Source organism: Aethalodelphis obliquidens, unplaced genomic scaffold (assembly GCF_003676395.1).
Source record: "Aethalodelphis obliquidens isolate GAN/ISIS:26980383/991018 unplaced genomic scaffold, ASM367639v1 scaffold45, whole genome shotgun sequence".
NCBI classification, from domain to species: Eukaryota; Metazoa; Chordata; class Mammalia; order Artiodactyla; family Delphinidae; genus Aethalodelphis; species Aethalodelphis obliquidens.
Window position 1 is genome coordinate 14,933,105 of NW_020837989.1, and position 22,621 is coordinate 14,955,725.

At 43.1% G+C, this 22,621-nt stretch overlaps 1 protein-coding gene across 5 annotated transcripts in view; it reads right to left on the minus strand.

The window, feature by feature from the left end:
• Window positions 1–22,621, minus strand: part of ARHGAP26 (Rho GTPase activating protein 26) — a 483,828-nt gene that overhangs the window by 102,658 nt on the left and 358,549 nt on the right. For all 5 annotated transcript variants that reach the window (XR_003427757.1, XM_027081740.1, XM_027081743.1 and 2 more), the window contains exon 18: window positions 7,434–7,593. Coding sequence is in view for 4 of the 5 variants with exons in the window: in XM_027081740.1 (XP_026937541.1) it covers window positions 7,434–7,593 (160 nt within the window). In the remaining variant the exon portion in view is untranslated. The remainder of the gene's footprint in view (window positions 1–7,433; window positions 7,594–22,621) is intronic.

Genomic DNA, 22,621 nt, shown 5'->3' on the forward strand with positions numbered 1-22,621 from the left:
AAATTGGAAAAGAAGAAGTATAACCGTCACTGTTTGCAGATGACATGATGCTATACATAGAAAATCCTAAAGATGCCACCAGAAAACTACTAGAGCTAATCAATGAATTTGGTTAAGTTGCAGGATACAAAATTAATGCACAGAAATCTCTTTCATTCCAATACACTGAAAACGAAAGATCAGAAAGAGAAATTAAGGAAACAATCCCATTTACGACTGCAACAAAAAGAATAAAATACCTAGGAATAAATCTACCTAAGGAGGTAAAAGACCTGTCTGTGTCGAAGAAGACACAAACAGATGGAGAGATATACCATGTTCATGGATTGGAAGAATCAATATTGTGAAAATGACTATATTACCCAAAGCAATCTACAGATTCAATGCAATCCCTATCAAATTACCAGTGGCATTTTTCACAGAACTAGAACAAAAAAAATCTTAAAATGTGTATGGAGACACAAAAGACACCGAATAGCGAAGCTATCTTGAGAAAAAAAAAATGGAGCTGGAGGAATCAGACTCCCTGACTTCAGACTAAACTACAATGCTACAGTAAGCAAGACAATATGGTACTGGCACAAAAACAGAAAAATAGATCAATGGAACAGGATAGAAAGCCCAGAGATAAACCCACACACCTATGGTCAAGTAATCTATGATGAAGCAGGCAAGAATATATAATGGAGAAAAGACAGTCTCTTCAATAAGTGGTGCTGGGAAAACTGGACAGCTACGTGTAAAAGAATGAAATTAGAACATTACCTAACACCATACACGAAAGTCAACTCAAAATGGATTTAAGACCTAAATGTAAGACCGGACACTATAAAACTCTTAGAGGAAAACACAGGGAAAACACTCTTTGACATAAATCACAGCAATATCTTTTTGGATCCACCTCCTAGAGAAATGGAAATAAAAACAAAAATAAACAAATGGGACCTAATGAAACTTAAAAGCTTTTGCACAGCAAAGGAAACCATAAACAAGGCAAAAAGACAACCCTCAGAATGGAAGAAAATATTTGCAAACAAAGCAACTGACAAAGGATTAATCTCCAAAATTTACAAGCAGCTCATGCAAGCTCAATATCAAAAAAAATCACACAACCCAATCCAAAAATGGGCAGAAGACCTAAATAGACATTTCTCCAAAGAAGACACTCAGATGGCCAAGAGGCACATGAAAAGATGCTCAACATCACTATCAGAGAAATGCAAATCAAAACTACAATGACATATCATCTCACACTGGTCAGAATGGTCATCATCAAAAAATCTACAAACGGGCTTCCCTGATGGCACAGTGGTTGAGAGTCCGCCTGCCGATGCAGGGCACACGGGTTCGTGCCCCGGTCCAGGAAGATCCCACATGTCGCGGAGCGGCTGGGCCCGTGAGCCATGACCGCCGAGCCTGCGCATCCGGAGCCTGTGCTCCGCAACGGGAGAGGCCACAACAGTGAGAGGCCCGCATACCGCAAAAAAAAAAAAAAAAAACCTACAAACAATAAATGCTGGAGAAGGTGTGGAGAAAAGGGAACCCTCTTGCACTGTTGTTGGGAATGTAAATTGATACAGACAGTATGGAGAACAGTATGGAGGTTCCTTAAAAAACTAACAACAGAACTACCATATGACTCAGTAATCCTACTACTGGGCCTTTACCCTGAGAAAACCATAATTCAAAAAGACACATGTACCCCAATATTCACTGCAGCACTATTTACAATAGCCAGGACATGGAAGCAACCTAAATGTGCATCAACAGATGAAAGGATAAAGGAGATGTGGTACATACCTACAATGTAATATTATTCAGCCATCAAAAGCAATGAAATTGGGTCATTTGTGGATGGACCTAGAGTCTGTCATACAAAGTGAAGTAAGTCAGAAAGAGAAAAGCAAATATCATATATTAACGCATATATGTGGAATCTAGAACAATGGTACAGATGAACCTATCTGCAGGGCAGGAACAGAAACACAGACATAGAGAATGGACGTGTGGACACAGGGGGGAAGGGGAGGGTGGGATGAATTGGGAGATTAGGTTTGACATAAATATACTACCATGTGTAAAATAGATAGCTAGTGGGAACCTGCTGTATAGCGCAGGGAGCTCAGCTCGATGCTCTGTGATGACCTACATGGGTGGGATTGCGGGGGAGGCTGGGAGGGAGGTCCAAGAAGGAGGGGATATATGTATACATATAGCTGATTCACTTCGCTTGTACAGCAGAAACTAACACAACATTGTAAAGCAATTATACTCCAATAAGAAAAGGGGGGGAATATGTTCACATGTTAAGAAAAATAAAAAAGAAACGCTGAGCAGTTGCAGCCACCAATAAGAAAGGAAAGCCTGTCCAATGGGAACTACATGCAAACCTTCCAGTGATGGGGAGTGAGGCATTCTTGGAGACCATCTGCGAAAACGGCAGCCCACAGTTCCTCCCACGCCTGTGCATGCACACTACTCCAGAGGTGGAGTAGTGTGGGGTCTATTTCCTGCCCCTTCAATCCAGAGGTGGGGTCTATTTCCTGCCCCTTCAATCTGGCTGGACTTGTGACTTGCTTTGACCAACAGAATGTAGCTGAAGTGACACTTCGTCTATTCTAGGCCTAGGATTTCAGAGATCTTGCAGCTTCTGTGTTTGCCCTCTTGAGTTTGGCCTAGACTACTAAATGATGAGAGATCTCATGGAGAGAGAGGGCATGTGGAGGAGGGCCAAGGTGTCCTAGCCAACAGCTAGTACCAAGGTCCCAGACATGTGGAGTAAGGTCATCTTGGATCCACCAGTTGCAGTAAAACCACTGCAGCTTGGAACACACATGAGCCCTCCCCAGATTTCTGGTCCACAGATGTGTGAGCAAAACAAGTCATTGCTGTTTTACGTCACTAGGTTTGTAGATGATCTGTTATGAAGCAACAGATAACTGAAACAGACAACTGAAACAGACATCTTACGGTTCTCTCTCTCTCTCTCTCTCTCTCTCTCTCTCTCTCTCTCTCTCTGAGTGGCTCCAAAGGCTACATGCCTGGGTTTCTATACCCTCCTTCTGTGCTGTCTTCTACTTATTCCTGGGTCCCTCCCAATTTTATTCCAAGGCACAAAGTACACATCTCATGTAAAATGTTCTTAACAACACGAGAGAGAGTATTATACCACTAACTGTGGGAGACATACAGTTAAGACCTGTATCAGGGCTTGTTCAAGAAAGGGGGCATTTGCTATCAAATGCTTGTTGGGGGACAGGATGAAATGATGCTGTTGGAAAGCATTTCTTCAAGTGAGGTTTCAGGATTTTGTCCAACTTCCGACAATAAAGTTAGAGAAGTAGTCACTTACGACATTTGTGTGTGCATTTATATCTCTAGAAAATTACAGCCAAGCCTAAGGGAACGCTCATTAAATACTGTTAACTAAGATCTTCATATTGTGGATTTTAAAGGAAGATAACAATATTCACCTGAGGACAAAAACATGCTCTGTTGATGGATAATGTTAAATTCCCTTGGCAGGAAATTCCTCCAAAGCATTGTCTCCAGAAAGCCAGGGGCTCTCTGGGCGTGGCCATGTATGCTTTGGGTTCCTGTGAGGTGAACATCACAGGTTTCCAAAGGAGGCTAAGGCAGCATCTGCTGACTTTATGCCAGATCAGGCCCGAAACGACATTTGAAAAGGAGTCAAACTGCCTTATTCTAAGTTGTTTTTACCAGAAAGGCAAACCTGATGAATCTTAACGACTTTCTTCCCAGAATCATGTACGTACACAGGTCTTGCATATAACATTGGCCCATCATGGATCCCAGGTTAAAAACCCCTATCGTGGTGGTACACTAGCTCCCTCAGGACTGGAGACATACACTCTGCTGCAGCCTTCATCCTAGGAATGTTTCCACTGACACTCCTGCACTGGCTTCCACAGGAACATAAATCTCGCTGTGAATCATCCCACTCTCTCGCAGAGACTAATGAAGAAGAACATATAATGAAGCACTATAATACTCTTTTAATATGTACCTCACCAGATACACAGCATAGAGGAACATAATTTATAATCCACCAAATCAGATGAGTATTTTCACCAGTTCCTGCCCATATACTTGCAGGCCTGGCCATGCATTTCATATTTCATTTCTATTTCTATATTTTGTGCTCAAGGCGGGATGGCTGCTTGTTTACACAAGTTTTAATATTGTTATTAGCAGTATCCGGTCTTTTTTCTATCACACTACTTTTGAATGTTTTCTGGCTTTAAAGGCCCAAGGACACCAAAAAACTGTTAAGGTTCAAAAATCATTAGATGTTGCCTGCTATAAGCTCGTATATGCCCCTTAGGGACATGAAACATAATCAAACTCCTTAGAAATCTGTCTCAACATTTAATATTATTTTATTTAACAAAAGATTAAGTTTAAAAATGATCATTTTGAGAAAGGGGCATATGTGACACTCAGAGATGGACTTATGCTCTATTTTCAGAGAATTCTGTTGAGACTGCTAAAAACAATGGATTACAGTTATTGACACTTACTTCTGGCTGGATTCTTGGCTACGTCTTTTACGTAAATCACCTTATCTAATCCTCACAACAAAACAGAATAAGGGAGGTGGCTCACTAGCTAGCTGGTCATCAAACTTGCTTCCCTTTGCTCTGCACAGTTGGGTGCTTTCCCAGCCTCCCTTGCAGTTGGATGGGGTCACATGACTGAGTTCTGCCAATGGAACGGCGGTGAAAATAAGGAAAGCATCTTCTAGGCTTGGCCCATATAATCTTACTCAGTCCTCCTTGCTCTCTCATTTCCCCCCCCAACTGGTCGATTGTAGAGACCTGCAGAGCAGAAGGCAGAGCTACAAGATGGAAGGAACCTGGGTTGCTGAATCACGGTGCAGTACCCCACCCTCAGAATACCCACAGTAAACTGGTATGTGAGCAAGAGATAAACTTCTATTGTCCTGAGTCACTGACATTTTGGGGTTATTTGTCACAGCAGTTACACTCTACTGAAAGTACTTTTATGAGCATAGAGAGGCTGAGTAATCTGCTCATGGTCACACAGCTATTAAGAGGTAACAGATTTAAATCCGAGTGTTTTGTTTTTAGAAAACATGTTATTAACTGCTATTTGATTATATTCCCTTTTTCCAAGTTAATTTTCATCATACGTAACATAATCTTCTTTTATACCTGATTTACTATATTTGTGGGAAGTGGTTGGACAGAGTCCAAAGTTTGAGAGAAAGAGAAGATAATTTCTTCAAATAAATTATCTGATTTCATATCTCTTTATTAACCATGTCAGAAAAAGGCTATGTTGTTTACACAATTTTGCAGGAGATCTCCGTTACTCTGTGAAAGTTTATATTCAGAGATTCTTTAGTAATTACTAATGCTCTATAACAAATTATCCCCCAAACTTAGTGGTTTAAAGCATTTAATATTTCTACCACTTTCTGTGAGTCAGGAGAAGGTTAGCTCAGCGGTCTCTTATGCGGTTGCACTCAAGGTGTCGGTTGGGGCTATATCATCTGAAGGCGTGACCATTCACTTCCAAAGTGGCTGACTCACACATAGCTGGCAACTTGGTCTGGTTGTTGGTAGGCAGCCTCACTTTCTCTCCACTGGGCTGTGTGACCACCATCACAACATGGTGGCTTGCTTGCCCCGGAGTGAACAAGTCCAGAAACCAAGGCAAATGCGACAAGGTCTTAGGACTGCTCAGCAAAGTCACAGACCATTATTTTTGCAATTTCCTATTGATCAATTCCTACTGATCACATTGGGATCAGTGCTGATCGCTTATTCACAGTTGGAAGAGGATACACAAGGGAGCGACTACTAGGAGACAGGGGTTACCAGGAGCCACTTTGGAGCTTAGCTACCACAGAAACCCACCCATTCATCCAACACATACACTGAGCACATACTGAGGAACTGGGGACAAAGCACAGAAGAAAACAGACTAAAGTCCCTGCTTTCATGATACACACATTCTACAAGAGGTCAGAAAGGCAATAGGTGTAATCAATAAGTAAATTATATAGTATGCCAGAAAGTGGTAAGGAGAGAGACGGCATGATCAAGGGGAGGGGGAATGCCGGGGTTGAGACTGTTAGCAATTTAAAATAGATGTCGGTGGGCCTCACTTAGGCTTGAAGGAGGTGAAGAAGTATGCCAGGAGGAAGAGCGTTCCAGGCACTGCAAACGGTAACTGCAAAGCCCTTGAGGTGGGAGTGTGTGCCGTGGGCAAGGACCAGCAAGGCAGTCGAGGTGGCCGTAGGAGGGAACTCAGGGAGAGGGCTGTAGGAGGTGAGACGAGGCAAGTAACAGAGGGGAGAGCAGAGACCCTGTAGGACATTCAAGGCTCCTGGGAGAGCTCTGACTTTCACTCTGTGAAATGCGAAGCCACTGGACGGTTCTTAGCAGACAACTGATACTATTTGATCTAACACTAAAAAAATCTGATTCTGGTGGCTGACATCGGAATAGACAGGCCAAGCGTGGGAACAGGGAAACAAAAATTAGGAGGCTCCTGTAAAAATCCAGACGAGAGCTGATGATGGCTTATTTTGGAGTGTCATCAGTGCAGGTGGTTAGCGGTCAGATGCTAGATGTATTTGGCAGGTGACCTAGTGCAATTCATTCACCTTTCTAGGTAAAGGTTTTATTTAGGAGAAACAGCATTTTTATTATATCCCAGCACCCTGGGCTGTCAAATGGTGCCCTGCAGTTTCTGAGAAGCTTCAGAGAGATGTGCTACCAGGAACTGAGGTGGGACAGATGGGTGGAGTTTCATGTCCCTCTACCCCAGTTTTTAAGGGCAGCTGTGTTGACATACTTCATTATGTGGGGTGAGGGCAACCTTCTTAAGACAGACCAGAAACTCCAATGCCCTAAAGGAAAAGACAGACACGCCCCCCCGCCCACACACGGTATGAAACAATACACCATTTATAAAACTATAAAGAAACTATAGGTTAGGAAAAATATTTGAAACACATGAAAATAGTTTACTATTCTAATGTTTTAAAAAAACTCAAAAATTCATAAGAAGACAACCAAGTGAAAAAAAAAACAAATGGGTAAAGGGCATTTTCAAAATGAGCCTCCTAGTAGTACCTCCTTCACTGCATTGTTATGAGGTTAAAAGGACAGCATATGTAAAGTGCTTAGCACACAGTTCCTGTTTCAAAAGAAATGCCCAATATGTTGTCCGCCACTACCGTCACCACAACCGCCACCGTTGCCACTGCTGCAATCCCAAGATGACTATCACCGCCACCATACCACCACCAGCAACTTAGTCATCATCACTACAGTGTAAAAGCCACCACTGATGTGAACCTCAGTCAACCCTGTAGGCCAGTTTCAACTCAGCTCCCCCCCAAGTAAATTCTCCACTTGTGGTGACCAATGATATATTACCTTTTCATGATTTTCTATTAGGATCTCAATGACAATGTTCTGAAACTTGATATCCATGATGGCTGCTACCGTTTCTTCCTGAGGACGCAGCAGGGTGGGTCCGAACACCACGCCAAGGTTTGCCACCGTCATCAAATTCTGCTTGTGGTTGTTAGCAACGCTGGTAGGAAGGAAAAGAAATGGCACAAATGAGAGAAATAGTGTATGAGTGGACAGCTGACCTCCTGTACCCTTCCCATCTTCAGACGCCTCATCTGGTAGGAGCCAGATCTGGGGACATGTTCGGATGCTTCTGGAGTCCAAAGAGAGACTTTTCTGCTCCTATTTTCGTCTACCAAAGGTTCAGAAATCTCCAGTGTTTGGGCTGTTTTGCTATTTCAAGATACGACACTCCTTACAATTCCCATTTTGCCTAAAACAACCAACCAACCAACCAACCAACCAACCAACCAACCAACCAAAGCAGCTTGCCTTCCAAAATGTGAACCTTTGCACATCTGAATCCCTATTCTGCAAATCCAGGTAACTGCTAATCCCTCTTAGTTACAACTTTTAAACTTGGCTGCTGCTTAAACCGCTGTGATCATTAGCATTTTCTCTAGTGCAAATATTAAAAACTCCTGATGGCTTTAATACATTTGCAAATAAAGGCCCAAAATAGACCTAATTTTTTTAAATGGGTAGATCTCAGTCAGGAAATTCAGCACTTTAGGCTCAAAGTATTAAAGCCTCCATCATATTAGACACGTGGCTTACATTAAGCCAAACATTTCTGCATAAACAGAAATCAAAATGCACAACTGTACATCCATGTATATGGCTGTGTTTATATTGCCACTTACTCTCAAAGTCCAAGGAACACACAGGGTCAGGAGTATTGGGACTGAGTAAACTGCTAAACACATATGCATATTTTGGATAAACAACTACTCGAAACATATATCTGAACTCCACACCCAGGGCACCATGACCTAGCCATAAAATTTCATTGTTCATTTGCTGGCCCCATGTACAAAAATATACCAATTATCTATTGACAACAAATAAGTTAAAAGTTAAGGCCATTCAGTATTGTTAAGAAAATATTAGGGGCTTCCACCTAATATTTCCACCTGTTAGAAGAAGGAAACTATTCATTACTAGAAACTAGAGAGAAATTGGGCAGAGATGCCAGTTTGCACAGACATACCTCCCTAGCCCTTAGTGCTATTTATACTGAGTATTTGTTTTTCACACAATTCTATAAATGTTTGCACTGTTTCTCTTGGATACTTCTATTTTGTAGGAGGAAAAAGAGGTTCTACTGCTTTAACTGCTGGTTTTGAAACTGAGCCTTTACTGAAGACTACATTAACCAATTTTATCAGCAGATGTGTATTTTTCTTTCATTTTCTAGGGCTAAACGTCTAATTTCATAAAAAGCTCCTCCTCTGAAAGGGATGGTTAAGTCTATGAAACGTGAACTGTGAAACAGCCCAGTCAGGAAGGGAACTTGCTTTCTGATTGCTAAACAATACCTGCAGCAAGGAGATGTTTCCACTGATGCCTTGGCCTGTTTCTGGTCCAAGTAATAATATTTTACAAACATTTTCTGAGTTCTAGCTGAATCTCCTGATGTTACTTATAGTTTTCCATTCTACCCAAAACTGTATCAGGTTTCTAGTCTGAAAGCGTTAAAGCAGGGGGAAAGGCTGGCAAAGGGGAAAGGCTTTGGTTCTGGGCCTCAGTCAATCAGTAAGTCTGCATGTTTACAAGCTGCTTGTAACACCACTACTTTCAACATCAGTTCCTTTGTGCAGGAAGTGAATTCCATGCCTTTATACTTCCCCTCCCAAATAAGCCAAGTCAGTAGACTTACCCTCTTGTCACAAAAGTCCCTGTGTAAATGAATCAACAAGCTATTTATGTATGAAAGCACTTTTAAATTGTAGACCAATATAAAAATATAGGGTTTGGATGATGATCACTTTCTCCATCACGCTTCTCAACACAATCTGACTAAAGCAACAGCCTCTTAACGAGGCTCTCTGACTAGACTCTCTGGGTTTGGCGGCACCCTGCCTGCCACCACCAGCTACCGTCTACAACTTAGCTCCACTCAAGGCAGGCCTCTGTTGAAAACTACAATGGCCTCACACCTCACTGGGTCACTGAGAGAGAACACAGTGACACAGTGTATGTGCAAGCGTTCAGCGACGCTTGCACAGCTGGAATGTTCTGATAATGGTGACCATAAACCACTGGTGGGCTCCACTGTTTTTAATGTCAAACTCCTATGACATAGCACAGCTTTTCCAACTCACCTCTAAGCCCTCTGTCACCTCCCAGCTCTGGGTCCCTGAGCAAGGGACTCAGTGTTTAAGCTTTGGGTTCCTCATCTTTTAAAAAAGGGGATGAGGGCTTCCTTAGTGGTGCAGTGGTTAAGAATCCACCTGCCAATGCAGGGGACACGGGTTCGAGCCCTGGTGCGGGAAGATCCCACATGCCGTGGAGCAACTAAGCCCGTGCGCCACGGCTACTGAAGCCCGCGCGCCTAGAGCCTGTGCTCCGCAAGGAGAGAAGCCACTGCAATGAGAAGCCTGTGCACCGTAACCAAGAGTAGCCCCCGCTCGCCACAACTAGAGGAAGCCCGCGTGCAGCAAAGAAGACCCAACGGAGACAAAAATAAATTAATAAAATAAATTAAAAAAATTAAATTAAATTAAAAAGGCGGTGAGGTGAATAATACATCTACTTCGTGAGGTTGTTGTATCAGTTAAATGTGTTACCGTGTGGGAAATGCAGTGATGATTATTATATTCATTCACTACCCATCCTCTTTCCACTTTCACATCTACCTGCCTTTGTCAATCTTCTCCCTAGAACGTTCTCTTACCCTTCTTTCTTTGCTTGGCAAACTGTTGGTCTTCAAGGCACGGCGCCAATGGCTCCCTTCCCTTCTGAAGTCTTTGTCTAGTCTCTCCCCAGTCCTCCACCCCTCAATGAAGGCAGGAGTGTTGGCCCCTGGATTTATTACATGTTATTAAGGTCTCGACTACTGCCTTAGGGTAGAGACCGTGCTTATTTTAGTTGGTAGCACCAGTGCTGAGAGCAGTGCCCGGCCCAGGAGAAACACAACAAATGTTCAATGAGGTTTTAAAAGACGACCCGAGTTTCTGAGTAGACATTAAACAATAATTCTCAACCCAACTACTTACTCAGAAAACCTCAAATTATTATTGATGATTTTTGGGGAATGTATCTCAACTCTCCCAACCTCCCTTTTCAAAGTCTGGAACTGTGTTCCATTTCTTAGATTTAATTAATGAGCAATAATTACTCCGATTTACTGGCCCAAATGACCAAAGGCATTTGGAAAAAACCTATGGTAATTGTGGATAAGCATCTCTGAATATAAATACGCTTGAGGCTACCCGATGTAACTCATTTCCTTTTTAATGATCCATTTTATTTTAGAACTTAAAAAAACACATTGATCTAAGTCTTACGAAACTTTTGGGGAAAAGGCTGTACCTTTCATGACCAGCTACCATCATCTTTCGGCACACTGAGGTCACAAATTGATCTACCACTTGGTTGTTACTGCTCACAACTTGGTACAGCTATGCTCATTACTCCAGAATGAATTATTATCGGCTGGAGATTGCTACGTAACCCAGACAGAAAGGCACAGACCTCAGTCTCTGCTGGCACCGGCCATCCATTATAACTTGATGCCTTTACCCATGTGTGGGAGGAGGGCTGGCAGAGCACTGGGAAGCCTGGTCTAGCCAAGGCCACGGGGCTCATTCATTAGTGAGGTCTATAAAACACAGAGAACTTGCTTTCCGGGTTGGTAACTGAGCTGCCTGAGCTCTTCCCCACACAGCCCAGAATGTCGTGTTGAGTCTTGACTTAAAATCCACACACAAGAGTCTCTCATGCATTATTGCATATTCCACTGAGGGAGTCTTTGACAGGCCTTCCCTAGGTCCACGTGGACTCTTCTGTGGAGAATTCTAAGACAACTGCCAATTCTACAGGCTTCCTCTGCAGGCGGCAGAGAAACAGTTTCCACATGCGATTTTAAGGGAAAGCCCGGTTCCTTCTGTGACTGTTCAGAGTTTGCCACATCAGCTGAGAAGCAGGGCATCTCCTGAGGGGCATGCCTTCAGGGCAGTTGGTGGGGGATCGGCATCCCATGTTCCCTGTGGTTCCCTAATGAATTACGGTTAATGAGGAAAGAGCATGTTAAAAGGAAAATGGCCATTGCCACCTTTGCTTCAAGGGAAAGTGGATGGGGACTCTGGATTGGTCTGATACCCTCTGAGAGGCAGAAGGAGGTAAATCACTTCCAGATGAAGATGGTGGTGGGGGAGCACTATGAGGGGAGGAGAGTGGAGGCAACTCTTTTGGGGCCTGTAATGCAGAGATGTCCATGCTGTTCTGGGGATCACATCTGTCTTCCTAGCATTTAAATGAGAGTCAGAGCTCTGGAAGTGCTGAGCGGTACTTTATAACCACAGACTGGTCCTGATGTACCAACAATACCTAAGCCTGCTGCTAGGTCTGCAAATAGGTTTCATCTTGAGGCCTGCAGTGCTATGTCGAGGAGTGTTAAAGTTGCATCCTGGCTCCACTGGACACAATGTGGTGACAGATTAGCACTATCTGCGATGAACCAGATGGGTGGAGGTTACAGCACAGCAACACTTTTATCTGCCATCCTTTATTTGTTTGTTTCAGCTTCCAGTGTTAAGTAATGACAACTTAGACTTGCAAGGTGTTTTAGAGTTTACAGGAGCTCTGCAACACTTTTTAATGTTGTTTGAACTTCATGTAAGTCTAGAACAGTAGCTCTCAAACTTTCTGACAATAACCCATGGTAGGAAACATATTTTCCCATATAACACTTCACTAGTACATACATACATATATACACACACAGAGAGAGGTACACACACATACGTACTTGCATATCAGAAACACGAGTTACTAGAAGCACAAGTTTCAGAAACAGTAAGTGTGATAAATTCTGTTATTTTTTATTCTATTCTGGTCATTTTTCTGCTACTAAATCCATTTTACAATCCACTAATGTGTCATGACTTAAATTTGAAAAATGCCATTCTATAGGTATGGAGTACAAATATTATTTCCAATTTATAAATATGGGGGAAAAAAAGCTAAAGGAGACAGGATAGCACAGGGAGTGGAGTCATACAGACATTCCCAGCTGGATGACAGGAGGCGGGTCACTTGGCTTCTCTAAACCCCTTTCTTCACCTATAGAACACAAGCAACAGTACCTACCTCATAAAGTTTGAGGATGATTAATAAGACTAGGTGAGTCAATCCCTTGGCCTGAAATAATGGCTTACTAAATGACAGCTAGTATTGTTCATGGTGGTGGTCAAGGTAGTGGTGATGACAGTGGTGAAAGGAGAAGCAAGTGCCAATTTAAGTCACACTGTAAATCGGTGGTGTCACCTGGTGTCCTGCTTCTGCCTGGCGCAAGGAACCCTGTCTCTTCCACCTGTATTTCAAGGGCTATTTTTCTCTTCTGGTTATCCTTTTTTTTTTTTTCATTTCTTCTTTTTTTAAAAATTATGAAATACTTCAAATCCACAGAAAAATTCAAAATATATTATTACTTATTTTCTATCATTACCCTATAAGCACCTCACATGACAGGCTGAGAGCCTCATAGGAAGCTACAGCAAACCCACCACACTCACTTCGCCTTCAAGGGCACCAACTTGCCCCTGGCCTGCCTGGCAAGTCCTCCCCTAACCGCCCGCCTGCCTGCAAAGCCCAGTTCTAGACACCTCCCTGACGGGAGGCCACACAGAGCTCTAAGTGATTATGTTCACAATCAATGCCGTGGGACATTTCTACCCTGACTGCTTCCCTTCTCACGAGTGTCTCAGGACTGGGGGCTGGATTCAGATCTTGGAGTGCATCCCCTGCAGCACACAGGCAGGCACTGGGGAGGCCCCAGGTTACCAATTCGGAAAGTAGTTGAGTGTGTGGGCACCTAAGCTGCAGTAAATATCACTTATCTCTCTACTACCCTCTCAGGGATAGAGAAGCTCCAAGCTCTGGGGCCAAGAAGGATTAGCTGGAAAGGAAGCTGCTGGAACTTATACTTTTTTTGTGGCTACCTAAGGCAAGTTTAGTTTCAAGGGTTGTCAGTGAGGCTCCTTCCACCAACTTCAACTTCATCCTTGGTACAGAGTGGGGAAAGGGTGGGGGGAATCCTCACCACCACTGGCTGAGAGTTTTTTACTGAGTCAGACTGTGTGTGTGTGTTGCCTGGATACCACCTGAACTCGGTGAGACAGGACCAGTCTGGATGGTGCTGAGGAGGCTTCTGCCAAGGAAATCCATCAGAGCCATAAATACAGCTTTGCTGGGCTGTCCTGATGGCTGGCACCAGAATGAGCGTTTAAAATAAATTTTTCCGTGCACTTACTGGGGTCATGCTCACCAACAATATTTAATATCTTTCTGGGAATGGTTATCCAGTGAAGCCAGATTGGAAGCTTTGAATAACTGAATGCTGCTTATGATGGATACTTTTACCCAGTATAATCTTCAAGACAGCTCCTTGAGACAAGTAGGTGAGACTATCGCTGCCATTTAACAGAGGAGAAAACTGAAGCACTGAGAAGTTAAGTAATTTGCCTGAGGTCACACAGCTAATGAAGGGCAGAGCCAGGAAAGGAACTCAGGGTGGCTGCAGAGCCCATCATCTTCACCTTAGCACTCTGCTGCTCCCACACAACTACGGGTCAGTTCAGCTGGGCTGAAAGAGGCATTTTGTTTCCTCAGAAGATCCAACCACAAATGAATACATGGAGCAGTTCCATGCTTGGGCACGTGGGAGAAAAAGTAGTGGTTATAATAGAGGGAAAAAAAGCCGCTCCCTCATTCGCCACCCAAATCACTAAACCGGAAGAAGGAAAGAAAAAGCAAGAGCGAGGAAGAAAGAGCAGGTATGCCTGTGAGAGCGACACTGGGCTAAACATCATTTCTACTCCCTTCCTGAAGTGGCTTCATGCTTGACAAAAACATGAAAATGACGAAATAGCCCTCAAATATGACAGCATTCCATTTGCAGTCGGCTGGCAGAGTCAGAGAGCTGCAATCATGAAAGAGTGAACACTTTAAGACTGAGAGAGAAGGATGAATTAAAAGGAAGAAAGGAGGACGGGCCAAATGGATGATTTTGAGAGCCCCCTCAAAAAGACAATTATGGCCGCATGTGCAGCCCGGCAGGCTGCTCCGCTTTCATCCAAGGGTCTCAAAGCACTGTGAATAACTACCAATGTCTTCTCTGTTTCTGGTGAAATGTGTAAAACTATATTTCAGACGGAAAAACTTCACTGCTAAGATGTTAAGTATTGACAAGTATCATATACATCGACTTTAACGCCCGCTTACAGAAGCCCACTTGGTACTGAAAATCCTTCAGAGAAAAGGAAAAAGGATTTGGGTAAATGCAGCAAAGCCAAGGTACCTCTTGGCATATAGCTTGCAGTCTAAAGTGGAGACTGTTCTAAAATCTGAGCGTGCAACCAGCTCTATTTCCCCTCTGGTCTCCTCCAATCCAATACCACTACCTGTTTGAAACCCACCAAAGGCTTCTGACTGTTTTTAATTACAGGTTAAAAACCCTCGGCCTGCAAGATCCCACATGATCTAGACCCTTCTCCACCATGCCCCCCTTGGCTAAAACTGGGCTAAAACTCTCGTTAGGCCTGGGTGCCTTCCTTCCTAATACTGATGCTCCCTGACGGGGAAGCCCTGCAGCCCCTCTTGATCTGGCTCTCTCCTAACTTATCACTCTCACTTCCCAAAGAGGTCTTTCTGGATGCCCCATACCAGGTCAGATACCTCATTACAAAACTAATTCCTCAATTCTCCTTCCTAGCACTTGGTGAATTATGTCATTATTCACGGAATTGTCATTGTCTGTCTCCTCCACTTACTAGAAGTTCCAAGAAAACTGGGATGGCATTATCCTCCCTTACTGTCCCATCGCCAGGGCCTAGCACAGAGTTTGCCCTTATCAGGTGTTGGTGAAAAAAGAGAACACGCGCATGCTTTGGGAGGCCACCTTCCTCTGAGGCTCTCAAGGCTCAGCCGCACTGAATGCCTGGTTTAAACTTCCACATAATCTACTGGTGTCTCAGCACCTTTGCTAAGTGGGACAGTGGTCAGGGGAGTGGCCAGAGCAGCTCACCCTGACATCGACAGCGTGGAATAAACCAGGCAGCTCTCATTGGCCACAGTGCTAATCTGGAAGGTACGAAGGCCATAAAATACTCATAGGGTATAATTATCATTATCACATGAGTGATCTAATAAGCATTATAAATGACAGCATAAGCTTACCATATTATACCAGTCTCTTTCCAATATACTTAAACCTTCTAGCATAGTGTCTCCTGCATCTCACTCTTCCCTTTCTTATCCCTTTCTGAAATCCCTTTATTTCCTGCCTGCCTTAGATTATTAACATCGTCATCAACAACAGCAGCAACTGATACTGACCGAGCGAGCACCTCCTGTGAGACGAGCATTAAGCACTGCAGTGATTACCCCATTTGATCTTGACAATAACCCTATGAGGTTAAGTTCCAATACTATCCCACAGAAGCTAAGGCTCAGAAAACCCAGAAATTTGTCCCAGGTCACATACTGAACAAGTAGTAGGGCTGGAATTTGATGCCACGCAGTCTGCAGTCCAGAGCTACTTACTGCTCCTAGATGCTCTCTGATACAATGCAGTGCGTGCGTGTGTGTGTGTGTGTGTGTGTGTGTGTGTGTGTAAACATGTGTGAGATATAATATATACAGTATATAATCTGCCATTTTTATCTCACTTGCCTCTCTTCTTTTCTACATAGCCTATCCTTAAAGAGAACATGGGTATAAGGAGAACTGGATTATTTTTAAAAGGATGATTTGAAAGCAAACAAGGATATTAGGTTCATCTCTGCCCATCAACAGTATAAAACCCCTAAGCTTTTCTACTGGGAGAAAACTAATCTGGGTCACGGGAATTACTGGCCTCCTCCGGAATAGGCCAGGTTTCATTAACAATAAGAATTATACTTTTGCTGCTGAGCTGCTTAATTTTTCTAAATTAGTCACAGCTGTTTAGAGACTAACAACAGGCCAACCTGAATTCTATTTGCCCTACGTGGTCTCAGCTACTTGGTATTTGAATAGTTTTGTGCACATGGAAGGCACATCCCTTCAGTCTAGGGGTTACTGGATGGACTTCCCCACTCTGGTCCTGGCTGGTTCAGGCTCTGGCCTGTAGCTGTATTCTTGGACCCAGTCCACAGGCCCAGATGGGGAAGCACAGCACTGGTCCAGGGAACCCTGCTTCCTGGAAAATTACTTAACTATTTCAAATTACATAACAATCCATTATAAAGTCCAGTGTCATTGTCATTTCCAAAGCATTTTACAGTTTTTAAAGTCCTTTCACATGATCATTGATTGACTGATTTTGAGGCTTATGTTCTCCAGTCTATAGAGAGATGCTGGAGCACAGAGGAGGCATAATAGTTGCACCGGTGCATGCCAACCTGATGTCACGGAGCACTGCAAATATATCAGTTCCTGCTGGTGGTGACACTTCCTTCAATGGCTCAGCCTCTCACCTTTAGGCGAGCACTGTCCAAAAAGGCAGGCCATGGAGGAATTGCCTTAGGACTTTCTACTGCCTATTATGTGCCAGGGACTTCTTTAAGTGCTGGGGATACAGCCATGAGCCAAACAGTCACCCCCCACCCCCAAATACCCTGCTTTAAAAGCTTACGTTCTTTTGGGATTGGACAGACAATAAGCAAATAAAATCTAGGGTGGAAACGGAGCACTTGGGGACTGTCTGCAGTTCTAGGCACAGTGGTGAGGGAAGGGATCACTGAGAGGGAGGTATGTACTAGCGACCTGAAGGAGGGAAGGAAGCAAGCCACGTGGATCTCTGGGAAGAGCGCTCCAGGGGAGCAAAGAGCAGATGCAGATGCCTCAGGGAGCAACCTGTGGGGCACGTTGGCAGCACCAGTGAAAGCCAGCGTACCTGCCGCAGAGCCATCAAAGGGGCAGGTATCAGGACCAGTCAGGTCACAGACTCAGAGGCGGGAAATCCTTGCAGGCCACTGTAGGAGCTTCCCTCTCCACTCAACGAGATGAAAAGCCATGAGAAAATTCTGATCAGAGAGATAACATAATTCGCTATGCCTCTCTGCAGACTCAGAAAGGTCTCACCTACTAAGACTTAAATGCCCCAATTCCACGGGCACAAGAGATGTAAGAACTTCACAAACTAGCACAAGGCCCTGTGAGAGAATTCAAGACACGCGAAACCCAGAATATGCTACTTTTCATATTTATTTAAGTAACTGAAATGTGTAAGGCACCGTGCCTTTGCATCTATGTCTGTGTTAACGTGGTAGGTCTCTGAAGTCGTTCCACATTTTTCCCTTTGTCATTGTGCTAAGTCTTCCCCTGACTTCCCCACTGGGAGGTTGTAAAAGAACAGAATGTTTAGCCAATGAACTGGAGGCCTAGAGTCTAAGTAACAGCCTCTAGGTGCTAGTTACCTGCTACCTAGCTAATAGTCACCCACAAAGAACACCAATATTAAACATGTTATGTAAACATTTATAAAGCCCATCGAACTGAACCATCTTAACAACCTTTAATTAACTACAAGAACAGATCCATATTACTACACCCATTTTACAGATGAAAGGTCAGGGACAAAAGGAACTACATCAAAGGTTAAGGGATTGGCCCCTTACCATGTGACTTAGCTCCAGTAAGAATAATGGCTCTAAGACTGAGCAGTCAGGGGTTCTCACTTTCCATGAAATGCTAACCTCGTTGCTGCTTCTATGAAATGACGATAATCCTTTCAGGAGGTAGAATCAAGATTCCAAATCCACTGATGGGATTATGGGAAATGTTACTGAGGGAGAAATTGACAGACTGAGAGAGAGAGAGAGAGAGAGAGACAGAGAGAGAGAGAAACACACATCCATACATGCAAGCACAGACACACACACATATGCCCTAGGTAATCTATCCCCTTTCGTGAAGATTTTTCAAATAAGGGAAATAACCCATCTGATTGGCACAGTTTTGAAAAGGAGTGTACCTTCACCTCAAAAAGGAAACAGACAGAAAATTACATTCCTTGCCATGAGTCTGAAACAAATCAAGAGGCTGAGGTTGAAAAAGCTGGCTTTACATAGCAAGGGCCAATGTACCAAAATGACTGCAATTTATAAATCTATACGTACGATCAACGAACTTCTGAATTACATGTGGATAGGCAATTAATAGAGAAAACAATTATTTCCAGGTGTCCTGAAAAGTTCATGGCAGTTCATGTACAAGAGTTGACACTCCTTCGAAAAGTTCCGGAGGTCAATTAGTACTAACCATGAAAGACGAAACCCCAGATCTCTAACATCCATGAAGAATTATGTGGGTAGAACATCAACATTTTTATATATGTTGACATGTCTGATGCTAAAGAACAGAATTCTTAAAAGAAACAAACAAACAACCCCAACAATATACATTTCACAACCCACAAAAATTAGAATAAAAATATGAGTGAACGACATCTTACTACGTCTCCCCATTCCTGAAGTTGTATACAACATCTCCTAGCTCCTTGCTGCACCTGAATTGTTATCTCCCAAAATTTTAATGTAGTCCAAGCCTAAGTGAAACAGCAGCTCATCTTATTTATCTGTACATATAAAATAATTGTGTTTATATATAGTGGTACACGTTAGAATAAGAGTGAAGAAACAAACCCTTCTGTTACATTTATTGCCTTAATTACAAAAATAGATTCATCAGGGAATTATGCCAGGAGACTTTTTTCAATGCATGCCAGGCAAAACCTGATTTATCCTCCTCATAGACAGAACAAAACTGGAAACTCACTGAATTCTGCTACTTTGGGAGCAAATTATAAAACAAAGTACAGTGTCGACAAACAGGAATTACAGATCCAATGTGTGAAAACCAACATATCATTAGGCAGAGAACAGCATATAATGTCTAGAAACAGAGACACAAATGATTCAAACAGTGCAGTTGAGATCTGGGCCCCGATCTCCCGTCATTCAGGCTCTTGGTGAGTATCATCTGCAAAGCTCAAACCCAATATTTTTCAATGGGGAAGTCAAGGTGTTTAATGACAAACTTCCGGAATGCTTCCAATTGTGCAGGCATCAAACCCCGATACCTTAGCTCTTGTCATCTTGCTCCGCTGGGCTTTTCGGAAAGGTGGGTGAAGAATGCCAAGCTGCTGGCAGTGGAGATGGGGGAGAGAATGCAGCACAGGCTGAAGAAATACTTTGAGGACCCAGTGGTGCACAAAGCCCAGGAGAAAGGCCATTAAGGGGTGACTTTAGCAGACCAAACTGGGTATGTGGCAACCCGCAGAGATGAAATAACTTAATGAACATCAGGTTCTCAGGTAACTCCAAACCCCTCACTGTGGCCCATGCGATTTGACCCTGCCTATCTCTCCAACCTCTTGTCACGCTGTTCTGCCCTCACTCTAAAGGTCCAACTTCCTTGGCCTTCTGCAGGCCCCTACACATACCACGTCTGCTCATACCCAACTATGACTGAACACCCATGAGATCCCACAGCCCCTTCTAGGCATTGCAGCAGGGAACCAGATAGGCAAGATCCCTGCTTTCCATATGTTTGCATTGTATTCCAATTGGGAAGACAGTACACAAATACATCAGTAATAATATCTGACTGTGAAAGTGGCCAGAAGAAATGAACAGGAGCATGCGATAAAAAGCAGTGAGGAGCGCTATTATTTAACATTGTTTTGGAAGTTTTAGCCACAGCAATCAGAGAAGAAGAAATAAAGGGAATCCAAAACGGAAAAGAAGTAAAGTTGTCACGGTTTGAAGATGACATGATACTATAAATAGAGAATCCTAAAGATGCTACCAGAAAAATACTAGAGCTAATCAATGAATTTGGTAAAGTTGCAGGATACAAAATTAATGCACAGAAATCTCTGGCATTCCTATACACTAATGATGAAAAATCTGAAAGTGAAATTAAGAAAACACTCCCATGTACCACTGCAACAAAAAGAATAAAATATCTAGGAATAAACCTACCTAAGGAGACAAAAGACCTATATGCAGAAAACTATAAGACACTGATGAAAGAAATTAAAGATGATACAAACAGATGGAGAGATATACCATGATCTTGGATTGGAAGAATCAACATTGTGAAAATGACTCTACTACCCAAAGCAATCTACAGATTCAGTGCAATCCCTATCAATCTACCAATGGCATTTTTCACAGAACTGGAATAAAAAATTTCATAATTTGTATGGAAACACAAAAGACCCCGAATGGCCAAAGCAATCTTGAGAAAGACAAACGGAGCTGGAGGAATCAGGCTCCCAGACTTCAGACTATACTACAAAGCTACAGTAATCAAGACAGTATGGTACTGGCACAAAAACAGAAATATAGATCAATGGAACAAGACAGAAAGCCCAGAGATAAACCCAAGCACATATGGTCACCTTATTTTTGATAAAGGAGGCAGGAATATACAATGGAGAAAAGACAGCCTCTTCAATAAGTGGTGCTGGGGAAACTGGACAGGTACATGTAAAAGAATGAAATTAGAACACTCCCTAACACCATACACAAAAATAAACTCAAAGTGGATTATAAAGACATAAATGTAAGGCCAGACACTATCAAACCCTTAGAGGAAAACATAGGCAGAATACTCTATGACATAAATCACAGCAAGATCCTTTTTGACCCACCTCCTAGAGAAATGGAAATAAAAACAAAAATAAACACATGGGACCTAATGAACTTAAAAGCTTTTGCAAAGGAAACCATAAACAAGATGAAAAAGACAACCCTCAGAATGGGAGAAAATATTTGCAAATGAAGCAAATGACAAAGGATTAATCTCCAAAATTTACAAGCAGCTCATGCAAGCTCAATATCAAAAAAACAAACGACCCAATCCAAAAATGGGCAGAAGACCTAAATAGACATTTCTCCAAAGAAGATATACAGATTGCCAACAAACACATGAAAGAATGCTGAACATCATTTATCATCAGAGAAATGCAAATCAAAACTACAATGAGGGCTTCCCTGGTGGTGGAGTGGTTGAGAGTCCGCCTGCTGATGCAGGGGACACGGGTTCGTGCCCCGGTCCGGGAAGATCCCACATGCCGCGGAGCGGCTGGGCCCGTGAGCCATGGCCGCTGAGCCTGCGCGTCTCGAGCCTGTGCTCTGCAATGGGAGAGGCCACAACAGTGAGAGGCCCGTGTACCGCAAAAACAAAAAAAAAACTACAATGAGATATCATCTCAAACCGGTCAGAATGGCCATCATCAAAAAATCTACAAACAATAAATGCCGGAGAGGATGTGGAATAAAGGGAACCCTCTTGCACTCCTGGTGGGAATGTAAATTGATACAGCCACTATGGAGAACAGTATGGAGGTTCCTTAAAAAACTAAAACTATAACTACCCTACGACCCAGCAATCCCACTACTGGGCATATACCCTGAGAAAACCATAATTCAATAAGAGTCATATACCACAATGTTCATTGCAGCTCTATTTACAATAGCCAGGACATGGAAGCAACCTAAGTGCCCATCGACAGATGAATGGATAAAGAAGATGTGGCACATATATACAATGGAATATTACTCAGCCATAAAAAGAAATGAAACTGAGTTATTTGTAGTGAGGTGGATGGACCTAGAGTCTGTCATACAGAGCGAGGTAAGTCAGAAAGAGAAAAGCAAATACTGTATGCTAACACATATATATGGAATCTAAAAAAAATAGTCATGAAGAACCGAGGGGCAGGACAGAAATAAATCACAGATCTACTAGAGAATGGACTTGAGGACACGGGGAGGGGGAAGGGTAAGCTGGGAAAAAGTGAGAGAGTGGCATGGACTCTGTGTATAGTGTATATATACACTACCAGATGTAAAATAGATAGCTAGTGGGAAGCAGCCGCATAGCACAGGGAGATCAGCGTGGTGCTTTGTGACCACCTAGAGGGGTGGGATAGGCAGGGTGGGAGGGAGGGAGACGCAAGAGGGAAGAGATATGGGGATATATGTATAGTTGAT